Source organism: Monoraphidium neglectum (genome assembly GCF_000611645.1).
Source record: "Monoraphidium neglectum strain SAG 48.87 unplaced genomic scaffold scaffold00038, whole genome shotgun sequence".
Classification (NCBI taxonomy): domain Eukaryota; kingdom Viridiplantae; phylum Chlorophyta; class Chlorophyceae; order Sphaeropleales; family Selenastraceae; genus Monoraphidium; species Monoraphidium neglectum.
Genome location: NW_014013590.1, coordinates 35,753 through 47,047, shown reverse-complemented (window position 1 = coordinate 47,047; position 11,295 = coordinate 35,753). Strand labels below are relative to the sequence as shown.

The 11,295-nt window shown below is 65.2% G+C and overlaps 1 protein-coding gene across 1 annotated transcript; it reads right to left on the bottom strand.

Moving 5' to 3' along the window:
- Positions 1-2,278: 2,278 nt before the first annotated feature.
- MNEG_0472 (hypothetical protein) lies at positions 2,279-3,478 on the bottom strand (the record flags this gene model as incomplete). The annotated part of the gene is made up of 1 exon (XM_014051050.1): positions 2,279-3,478. One exon carries the CDS (start codon positions 3,476-3,478, stop codon positions 2,279-2,281), a length of 1,200 nt encoding a protein of 399 aa, XP_013906504.1.
- Positions 3,479-11,295: the final 7,817 nt, after the last annotated feature.

Below are 11,295 nucleotides of genomic sequence, written 5' to 3'. Positions count from 1 at the left end.
GCCAGGTCGCTGCTGAAGCGCCCCACTGCCTCTTCCGCCACCACCACCGCCGCCCCCACCTGCTTTGACGGGACAAAGAGGTGCATGCGTGCCGTCAGATTGCTTCATCACACCCCTGAGGCTCGTTGTAGCTGTGCTTGGAGTGCGGCAGGACTGGAGAGCCCACCTCTTCGCCGGTCCGCCATCCTTTCGGTCTATCCAGGACCTCTCCTGGTCTAGCCCTCTGATATACGCTGCGGTGATGCTTGGTCCACGTGAGGATCGAAAGCCAGATCAGGTCACACGGTGGGCTTCAAACGAGTGACCGTGGCATATTATGATATGTTCAGGTGATCGAAGGTTGTGTCGTCCTGCAGCATCAGTACATGGTTAAGAAACTGGAAGTGATACACATGCACAGGTGATCTACGGTGCATTTGCGCTTCTCGTCCTCATCTAGTCAGGCGAAATATACTGAGCTCGACGCACGAGTGTACCAGCGCAGCTAGCAGGGGTCGCCAGACTTGACAGACACACCAGCCGCAGCAGCGGCACGTGGCTGGGGAGGCTGAGCAGCAGTGGCGATGGAAGACGCGCCGGCCGCCCAGGGGCTCTCCAAGACGCCCGCCGACTTCCTTAAGTCGATCAAGGGAAAGCCGGTGATTGTCAAGCTCAACTCAGGCGTCGACTATCGTGGTGAGCCGTGCAAGAACTGACAGCCTTGCCGGTCTGCGGCGGCGATCAGCAATTTCTCGCTGCCTGCTGCCCCACCGCCAGTCAGACAGCATCGTGACTGCAATGCTTCCAATCGCAAACGTTGCAGGGGTGCTAGCATGCCTCGATGGCTACATGAACATCGCCATGGAGCAGACAGAGGTGCGGGCAGGCAGAGAGGAGCGACATCAGGGCAGCAGCAGCGCTGCAGGGACTCAGCCCCCAAACACAATGCGAGCCGCAGGGAACCAACGTACTTGGTGGATGCGGGGAAGCATCAATACTCCCGCGCGCATGTGTGGCTGGAGGGCCCGTGTGTGGCAGCATGTGATTAGGCAGCAGCTGCTGTGCGAGTGCAACATAAGTAACAAGTGCAGTGAAACAGGCGGCGGCCGCGGGAAGTACTGCCGCAACGGCAGGAGAATTGGATGCTGCGACGGCAGACGCCACTCTCAACCTTGCTTTATGCACTTGGTCTTGGCAGGAGTATGTCAACGGGCAGCTCAAGAACAAGTATGGTGACGCCTTCATACGCGGCAACAACGGTGAGGGTTCTCTTGTGTCTACGCGCGCACGCGCGCACGCGCATGTGTATGTTTGTGTGTATGTGCACGCATGCGTGCATGTTAGTGGGCGTTTGCTGTTTGCATGTTGGAAAACAGCCCGTCGCAAGGACGGGCTGTTTTCCCCATTTGTTTGCAAAATTTCCTGTCAAAAGCCATGCATGTGGGGCGATTCGTGCTGCACTAGGGTCTGAACAACAATCGGGACCCCTCCCATCCGCGTCACGCCCCAATCGCAACCCCAGTGTTGTATATCAGCACAGTCAAGCAATGACGTGCATTGAGCGGGGATCAGCGCAACCCTTGATTTTGAGCTGCCACCAGGGCCAGTTAGGCGCTGCAAGTGCATCCATGCAGCATGGGCATGATGTTTAATCGTGTGAATGTAACAGTGGTGATTGACTCAGGTTTTGACTGAGCCCTGTGCGGTTGTTGGGATCGGTGAGGTGTGACAATATTGACAGGTTGGTGTAGACCAGTTGCAACACACAGTTGTGAAGTACCTTGAGCATTTTTCAACAACAGTGTGCACATCAGAGCTGAAAGGCCATGATCGCATGATATGCGCGCACACCACACCCGTTTGCATGGCTCACTCGGCTGCCGGAGCTTGGGGGGTCCATCGCTGGTCTGGTGTCAGATCCAGCATGTTCAAAACCACGGATGGAAGGAAACAAACCTTGGGTACCATGAAACACACAAGATCAGCTTGCCGCACATGGGGGCGCCGGCCCAATCGTGTCGCAGGCTGGGCCGATCAAGAGTGTTGCAGTCAATGTTTTGCAGGCAAGCCTATGACAGATTACCCTTGCGTGTGTTATTCATCTGCCCGTCAACCTGCCACTCTCCAGGCAGTTGACTGTACCCGGTGCTTTTACCCACCATTGTGGAAAAAACTGTCACCATATACACACTGGCCATTCAGCCACTATTAGCGAACAAATAAATCACGCTGCAATTTTTAAGGCACACCTGTACAACGGTGCACGAACCACCAGTCGCCACCACAGTCAAACGACAGATCACGGCCGCACGCCAGGCCCACCGCAGGTCCCGGACCCACTGCCGCCGGCAAACATCCTGTCAAAGTCATGCAGCAGGGACGACACGTGGCTGAGGATGTCATCAAGCGGGGACTCCCGCGGCGGCAGCTGCGCGCCCACGTCCCCGCCGCCGCCGCTGCCGCCAGGGGCCGCGACGCGGGCGGGCGCGCCCCTGCTCCCGCCGCCGCCGCCTCCGGAGCTGCGCGGCGGGGCCGGCGGCGTGGCTGCGGCAGCTAAGGCCGCGGTGGCCGCGCTGAACTGCGAGCGCGCCGGCGCCGAAGCACCACGGCTGCCACGAGGCGTCCCTCCGCCAGGGCCGAACGGGCCGCCACCGCTGTGGCTGCCGCGGGGCGTCGCGCCACTTGGGCCCGTGGGGGCGCCGCCGCCACCAACCGCACGGGGCGTCCCGCCGCTGCCGCTGTGCACCTGGTGGTGTCCGTAGGGACTCGTGCCGTGGTAATCAACAGCGTAGCCCAGCCCAGAGGCGCGCCATGCATGCTGCCGGCCGGTGCCTTGCATTTGCCGGCCCTGAGCTGTCGTACCGCTCCCGCTGCGGTCGCCGCCGCAATCGCGGCCGCCGCCGCCGCCGCTTCCACCGCAGCTGCTGCGCCGCCCAGCGGACGGCTTGATGGGGATGAAGGTGTCGTCAAGACGGCAGGTAGTGCGCGACTGCACGTTTGACCAGTCAACCCGGCTGCCCACGACGGTCTTGGTGCGGCGCTTCAGGAACGCCTTGGGCTGGCGCCCCGCCTCGCCTCCCTGCTGCTCTTGTGCCTGCTGCTCGCTTGGCGCCGGGCCGGCGGCGGGCGGCGGTCCCTCGGGTGCTGGCTCCGCTTGCACCGCTGCGGGCCATGCTTGACGGCGCGGCGTGACAGAAGCTGCTGACTGCGGGCAGGGCTGCATGAGCCCTGCTGCTCGCTGCTGCTGCTGCCGCCGCCGCTGCTGCTGCTGCCGCTCCTCCTCCCCATTTTGACCTGTCTGCTCCTGCTCCTGCTCCTGCTCCTGCTCCTCCTCCTGCTCCTGCTGCTGCTGCTCCTGCTGCTGCTCCTGCTGCTGCTGTGTTGCTGCCAGGGGCTGATAGCTTGAGCGCAGCTGCTGCTGCCGCCGCAGCACATCCTGCTTCAGTTTGGCCAGTGCCAGCCCCCGCTGCACCGACCCGCCACCGCTGCTGGGCCGCATGGAGCCAGGCCCGGAGCACGGCGCGGGGCGATTACTGGCCTCAGCAGCTGCTCCACCAGGCTCCCCTTCCAATGATGGACGCAGCTGCGTGTGCACCAAGGCTGCACGCTGCCACGGCTTGCCAGGGCCTGCCTGTGCCAAGGGGACGGTGTCTGGAGCCCGGGGGCTGCCGGGAGCGGTCGTCCCGCACTGCTGCTGATGCGGGAGCGAAAAAGGGCTGGCTAGCACATGCGGCTTGGCAGCACTCCCTGCCGCCTTGGAGCTGTCACGTCCCCATGCCTCGCCCCTCTGCGCGCCCATTGGCCATGCCCCCTGCCCCATATCGCCGGTGGCGCCGTGTCCAAGCACGAGCTGCACAGACCCAGCAGCGGCGAGCGCGCCTGCGGCAGCAGCGGCTGCGGCGGAGGCGCTGCCCGTGCTGCTCGTGCGCCGCGGCTGCCGCGCCTCAGGGGCCAAGGCGCCGCGGCCACCAGAGCCAGCAACCCCGCAGCCGCCGCTGCTGTGGCCGAATCTTTGGCGCTGCTTCAAAACCGACAGCGCGGCTGAGAGACCCTTGGAACCCATGTCGCCGCCACCCGCGCTGCTGCCTGCGCAAAGCGGAGGCGCTGCTGCTTGTCCATTGCTGCTGCCGGCGCCTTCCGGCGGGACGATGTGCCCCCACGCGCTGTCTTCACCGCTGCTGCTCAGTTCCTCGCTGCCGCTGAGCTCGCAAGCCTGGACGCCGTGCCAGTGCGCAGGCTGCTGCTGCTGCTGCTGCTGCTGAAGCGGCGGCAGCAGCGCCGCTGGCTGCGAGCGGGCTGCCGCTCCCCACTCACCCCGCTGCCACTGCCACGGCTGCTCTGCAGCTTCCTCGACGTCTCCCCCGTTCAGATCTGATTCGCGCGCCTCCGCAGTTCCCCAACCAGCAGGCGCCGTGCTGCCAGACGTCGCCTCCCGCCACTGCTGCTGCCACTCGGGCTGCTCCAGCTTCATGGGCTGCATTTGCACGTCACCCATGCTGCAGGAACTGCTTGACTGCGCGGCCTCGCTTCTGTCGCTGCCGTCCCCTGCCGCGCGCTCCTCAGCGCCGCAGGACCCGCCGCCGCCGTGAGAGCCCCGGCTCTCGCGCCCGCCGCCAGGCGACGAGTACCGGCGGGCGTCGTAAGGCGCGTCGCCACGCGCCACCTCAGCGCGGCTTACGTCGGGCTGCGGCGGGGGCGGGCGCTCTGCGCTGATGCTCGCCGTGCTTGCAAAGCTCTCCACGCTGCTGAAACTGCTGCTGCTGCCGCTGGCGTCGCCGCTGCCGCCGGTACTGACCCCGCCGCGCTTGCGGTTGGGGCCGGCGGCAGGATGGCAGGCGGGGCCAGGCGAGAGGGCGGCGTCATGGAAGGTGTTGGGTGACTCACTGGCCGCGAGGTCCTCCGCCAAAGGGACCAGGCCTGGGGTCTGCCCTGCAGCATCATCGGCCTGGTCCCAATCCAGCGGCCAGCCTGCGCCTTGCCAGCCTGGCTCCCCTGCAGCAGCCGTCCCGAGAGCCTGGCGCAGCCGTGGCGGCTCCTGCCAGTCCTGCACGCCATCCGCAGCCGCCTCGCCTTGCTGCTGCCGCTTCGCGCCCTGCTCCGGCCGCAAGCGCTGCTCCGCCGCCTCGATTGCAGCGGTGACGCTCCTCAACACGGCTGCCCTTGCATCTGCTGGAGCTGCATCTCCCAAAGACCCTGTTGAAGGTGGCGTGGCTGCTTCTGCCGCCTGTTCGGTCTGCTGCTCCTCCTGTTGCTCTTGCTGCCGGGGTTGATCAAGCTGCTGCGACCCGTGCTCGTCACTGTGCGCTTTCTGCTGCTGCCTGGCTGGTTCCTGCTGCTGCTGCTGCTGCTGCTGCTGCTGCTGCTGCTGCTGTTGCGGTTGCTGCTGCTGCTGCTGCGGCTGCTGCTGCGGCTGCTGGTCTTCCAGAATATTGAGCTGCTGCTGCTTCTCCTGCTTCTGCTGTGCCTCTTGATCTACAAAAGGGAGGTCTGCAGCAACAATCGCAGTTGCCGCCGCCGTGCAGGCTGCCACCACAGTACCGGCCGCCGCGGCTGCCATCGACAGGGGAGCAGCAGCGGCGGCGCTGATTCTGGTGCGATCTGGAGGGCAGCAAGCACTGGAGGCGAGGGACGCCGCTACCGCCAGCATGGTGGGCGCATGCACCACAAAGTCGCCTCCACATGCCACAAGGTGGGGCGGCGGCGCGCCCTCCACAGCAGCAAGCGCCAAACCAAGCATTGCAGAGGACAGCAGGGTCACGGCGCGCTGCTGCTGCTGCTGCTGCTGCTGCTGCCGCTGCTGCTGGGCTACTGCGTCTAGTGCCACGTGTTCCCAGTGCGCTACCTGCTCTTGCGACTGGTTGTGCTGTTGCTGCTGTTGGTGCTCCTGCTGCTTTGGCTGCCATTCTACCCGCTCCCTGTGCCGCGGAGGCCGCTGCAGCAGCTTTGGCCCGGTCAGCGCTGCCGCGTCCACTGAAAGCTCTCCTGACAGCTGCCCGCCGGCTTCCAAAGAGGAGGACAGCCAAAAGCTGTCGCGAGGCGCCGGCCCCGCCAGCCGCCCTGTGCCAAAGCTGCTGCCCCCCGCTGCCAAGCCCTCGCAGCCATTGGTGGGTGCGCCGTCGCTGACGCGCGGCAGGATCACTGTCACCTCAGCAGCATCGCCTGGGCTTCCGCCTACCTGTGCCGCGGCCGCCGGCGCCTCTGCTGCGGCCGACGACTCGGATGCGTTGAAGTGCACCGGCAGCCCACTGCCGTCTGTGCCGCTCTCTGCAGACGCTTCTCGGCCCAAGCCCAGCGGCCCGCAAGCCATCCCAGCCTCCTCTGCCCGCGTCAAAGACGGCCCCTGGATCAGCGCGACCTCCTCCAGCAGCTGCCGCTGCAGCTGCAGCTCCTCCTCAACCACAAGCGACCCTGATGACGAGGTCGTGTCCACCAGTTCGACATCCAAAGATTCTGCCACTCCTTCCCACAGCGACAGTCCCTCGTCCAAGCCCGACGAGCTGGCGGCAGCTCGTGGCGCCGCTGGCGGCTCGGAGAGCTGCTGCGGGGCGGCGGGCGGCTCCCCCCGCACGCGCTCGGGGCCGCCATCTTGGGGGCCCCTGGCGCACCCCTCCTGCTGCCCGTCTTCTGGGATGGGTAGCGCCTCCTTGTCGCACTTGCCTGGATACGATGGACAATTTGACGCCACCACCGCCTGTCGCTCTGCCTGCTTGCATTCATGCTCCGGCGACACTAAGAATGTTTGCATCTGGTCAGCAGGCGCCCCTGCGGCAGCGTCGGGCCGGAGACTGAACGGCCAACCGAGCGCCACCGCCGCGGCAGCGGCAGCGGAATGCAGCTCGGGACACTTTTGCAGCGGGCCCGCTGCCGCAGCCACGGGCAGGGAATCAGAGCCGGCCCAGAGCGCGCTGGTGGGCTCACCTGTGTCGGCCCCTGCCGCGATCGCCGGCGCAGCTGCTGGCGGCGGCAGATCCAGGGCCACCGCTGCGCTGCCGGCGCCGGCGCCAGGGCTGACCTGGCCGCTGCTGCCCCTCAGCGGCGGCCGCCTGCCGGCCAGGCTGGCGCGCACGCCCCTGCTCGCTGTGCCGGGGCTGCCCCTTGGACTGCCGATGAGCACCATGTCGTCGCCGCAGCTGGGCATCGGGGTGAGAGGCCCGCCGCCTGCCCCTGGCTCTGATGCCGTTGAGCCGGCCGCCGCGGCTGCCGCCAATGCCCCCGCCCGCTCCGCCGACGCTCGCGCCGCCGCAGGCTCCTCAGCGCTCGCAGCAGCGGAGCGCGAGTGCAGCAGCGAGGACGCGGCCGCGCCGCTGCTGCTGTCAGGGCTCGCGCTGGTGGCCCTGCTGCACAGCCTAGCCTGCCAGCTGCTGTGCGCACTGCTGCTGCGGCCGCTGCCGCCGGCACTGACGCTCGCTGAGCCGGCGCTGCCGTTTAGCTTGAGAGCCTGCAGAAAGGATAAGACAAGGCGCGGTATGACTCATGGTGAGGTTGTGCAGAAATGCAAGCCACACAAGCACCCAAGTTTCTCAGTGGCCAGGACGATCACAATTGCACACAGGACATGCCATCATCCTGTAGGTGGTGCAGACCCCATGAACCCGCACCCGCGCTTCTGAACGCAATGCGTCATGCAGATGCCGCCTCTCACTTGCGACAGCTGCCGCAATGGGAGGTCCTCAATCCCGTCCGCCGACGCACGCCTGGCGCCTGCCGGCGACGCCAGCGACGGCCGCGGCGCCCACCCAGGTTCTGACACAGACCGCTCGCGCGCGATCGGTGGGGCGTTTGCAGCGCCTGAGGGCCCTGCAGCGGCTGCATGTTGCGCTGGACGGCAGGGCGATGCCGCCGGCGTGATGCCTGGCGGCGTGCTGGTGCATGGCTGACTGCATTGCGTCGATTCAGGCACACCAGCGCAGGGAGGGGTTTGCTCCGGCTGAAGCTGCTGCTCCTTTGGCGACTGCTGCTGCTCTCTTTGCAACGGGCTCCAGCCCGGCGATGCGATGTTGGGCGCGGCTTCCCCTGCGCCTGGGCTGCCGGTGTCGCCAGCCCAGCCTTGAGTGTGCTTGCAGGCCGGCGTGTCGCTGCACTCTCCCTCGCTGCCGTCATGCCCCGCGTCACCGCCCGCACCACCCTCGTCCTCCTCTTCCTCCTCAATGCCGTCATCTGCGCCGCCCAGCCGCACCACGGAGCGCTCGCCGTCCGCCCCGCCGCCCTCCGTGAGGACGCTGACTTCGGCACGCACGTATGCCTCTCGCCGCGCCCTCCGCTGCTGCTCGGCAACAGAGAGCACCTCCTGCTCCTGCTGCTGCTGCTGCAGCTGCTGCAGCTGCGACTGCACATCCTGCTCTTGCTCGCCCCCCTCCTGCCCTTCATCTCCGTGCTGCTCTACAAAAGCTGCCTCCTTCTGCTGCTGCTGCTGCTGCTGCTGCTGCTGCTGCTGCTGCTCCTTCCGGTGACTGTCGGCCTGCAGCAAATTCTGCTGCAATGGAGCCTCCCCACCAGCTGGCTGCGCTTGACCTCGGTTGCTACACACGCCGCTGCCGATTGGGACGCTCGTCACTGCATCGGCATGAAAGGACGCCCCTCGCAGCCGCGCCCCGGCCGCTGACATCGCGCGCGCCGGAGACGCGAGCGCCCGCGGTTGCTCGCGCCACGCGCGCTGCTCTGTCTCATTGGGTGAGGAGGGGTCAGTGGGGCGTGTTCCGCATTGAACAGCAGCGGCAATCGCCGCCACTGGCGAGTGGGGCGGCGGCCGTGCGTCAGGAGCTCGGGGCGGTCTGCTCTTGAGAAAGCTCTGGCCGCGCCTCAGCATTCCGGCGGCGGCACCGAGGGCACCTGGCGAGCCGCGCTTCGGCGATGGCAGCTGTTGCTTGGCAGGCGACGCTGTCGGCTGCTGCTGCTGCTGCTGCTGCTGCTGCTCAATTTTAACGTCGTCAGGCGTTTGCTGTTCAGCAGCCAGACGCACCGCACTCGCGTCACCACCACCGCCACCGCCGCCGCCGCCAAGCCAGGTCAGCGCACGGCGCGCAGTGCGGGCCGCCAGCTGCCGCACCTTGCTGTCCGGGCTGCTCGCCCCCGTGCCAACCGGCGACACGCCAGGCGAGCTCCCCTGCGAGCCTTCCTCCGCCAAAGGGCCGCCTGCAGGTTGCTTCGGCTGCGTCAGGGGGCTGCTGGGGGCAGGCGCGCCCTGCAGCGCAGCTTGCGGGGCCCCTGGCTTGGCCGCGAGCACCGGTGCCTGCAGGCTCTGCCGCCGCGTGCTTGGCGCGCTAAGCACCGTGCGGCGGCCGCGCGGGCTGGCCCCGGAGATGGCGACGGCGCTTGCCAGGGGCGCAGGGCTGCTGCTGCCGCTGTCCTCCGCGTTGCTGCTGGCGTCATCGGAGGCGCGGCGGGTCTTCCGCTCGTAGTACAGCGCGGTAGCCCGCGCCAGGCTCTCGCGCCGCGGGGCCATTGTCTGCCAGGTATGGTGTGGCCAAATAACAGAGAGAGCATGCACATGAGCAGTTGGAAAGCATGCATGCAGATGACGAGCATGTTTGCCCATGCATAGGTGAGGCGCCCCCGGCATTGTTGATGCACACACACTGCCTCACGGCCCCCGCACCTGCTGATGCTGCGCCTCCATCGCTGCCAGCACCTGCCCCATGCGCTGCAGGTAGTCCGCCATATCCTCGGGATCCTCCTGCAAGATGACATGTTTATGCATCAATGGTTTGCTCGTGTGGACTGCTGATCAAGATGGCGGGAGTTGCGGCCATGGCATCAAGCCTCACCTTGCTCGCCATCCTAGCTAATATATTGCCCTTATTGGCTCATTGTTGTTGAAAAAGAAATGCTGTCGCGATGAGATCAGCTGCAATGAGGGGTGCTTGTCACCACGTTTACAGGGGATCACAATACGGTATCTGCATGCGTTCGCGCCATTCTTGAACAGAAATTTGTCTGAACAGAGGTTGTGAAGCTGCGGTGAAGTATGCGCGCGCAGGTGGCAACGCTGCCGACTCGCACGACTGCCAACAGCATTTCCCAGGCCGCGCGTGTCGTGTGATTGTCGCTGGTGATCAGGGACCCAACCCGCTCTCTGATTCAGCTTGCGCAACACGCGAGGATGACTTGTCACGCATGCGCGTCGACTCACATGAGGTGGCACTCGGGGCGTCTCAAGTCCAGGGATGGCAGAGTGGTGAGCGGGGGGGTCCTGGAGGTGTGCTTTCTAGGCTCATTGTTAAGACGGCCAAGCCCACCAATAATTCCTGCCCTTCAGATTATGCGCACCGGAAACCTGGCATGTCAGGTCGTCACCCTTGCAGCAAACACAACCTCCTATCCGTTGTCCGCGATTGCCCACCCCCAACTGCCTCCAGGCGACATTCCACCGCTGCCGGCGGCCGTTAAGCGGCAATCAATGCAATTTCATCAGCCTGGGAGCTTCCTGCTGTTGAATTAGGCCCCACCGCCTGCATTCCGCCCCCCCTCCAGATCACTCTTGACAACGCACGCGCATCGCCCTGACGTGCTGGGGCCCGAGGCTTTTGCATCAACACTGTGGCGCCGCAGCAGCAGCCGCAGCAACCTTGGGAGGATAATCATGTGCAAACAGGTGGGCGGGACCAGTGCCACTGGTGGGCGGGACCAGTGGCAAGGCGGTATGTCCCGACTTTGCGCTTGCACCCAGAGTCTAGACGAATGCAGCCAGCTGACTTTCCAACGCACCTGAGTCCTTGCGCCCCTTCAACAACGCCGGCGAGGGGTTGTCGTGTTGACTGACGGCGCACCTTGCCTGCCGCATTGAGCCTTGCTTTAGCTGCTCTTCAAGTCTTCATCCCTACCTGTTGGCGGCCACTTCAGTGCTCCATGATTCCATTCCTACCGTACCCATCCATATGGTTGTCACTGCTGCTGCAATTTCTGGCGGCCTACGGCTACAATGGTTTTGAGGGATTCAAAAGTCACATGCTCAGTTTATAGAGGCCGCCTCTTGGCCAGGCGGAGACGAGAAGGCAGAGAGACTGCACTTTGTTTTTGTCGGGGAAAACGCGCTAATTATATTCAAGGATAAATAATATTTCCGCGTTCCTTTGCATAACCACTCTGCTTCTTATCTGAAGCTCTCGCACCTCTGGTCAAAGGCTGCGGTTTCTTACATCGCATGCGAGGTCTTGGCACTTCTCCGGAGGCCTCCGGCGCAGTTACATCCTTCAAATTGTCCCTTGCATTCACACACGTGCTGTGTGTGCGCACTCTACATGTCTGGTGAGTCGGCGTGTGTTGCGCGCCTCGTGGCGGGCGCGCTTCCGCACCACCGCAGCTTTTGGATGCGCACCC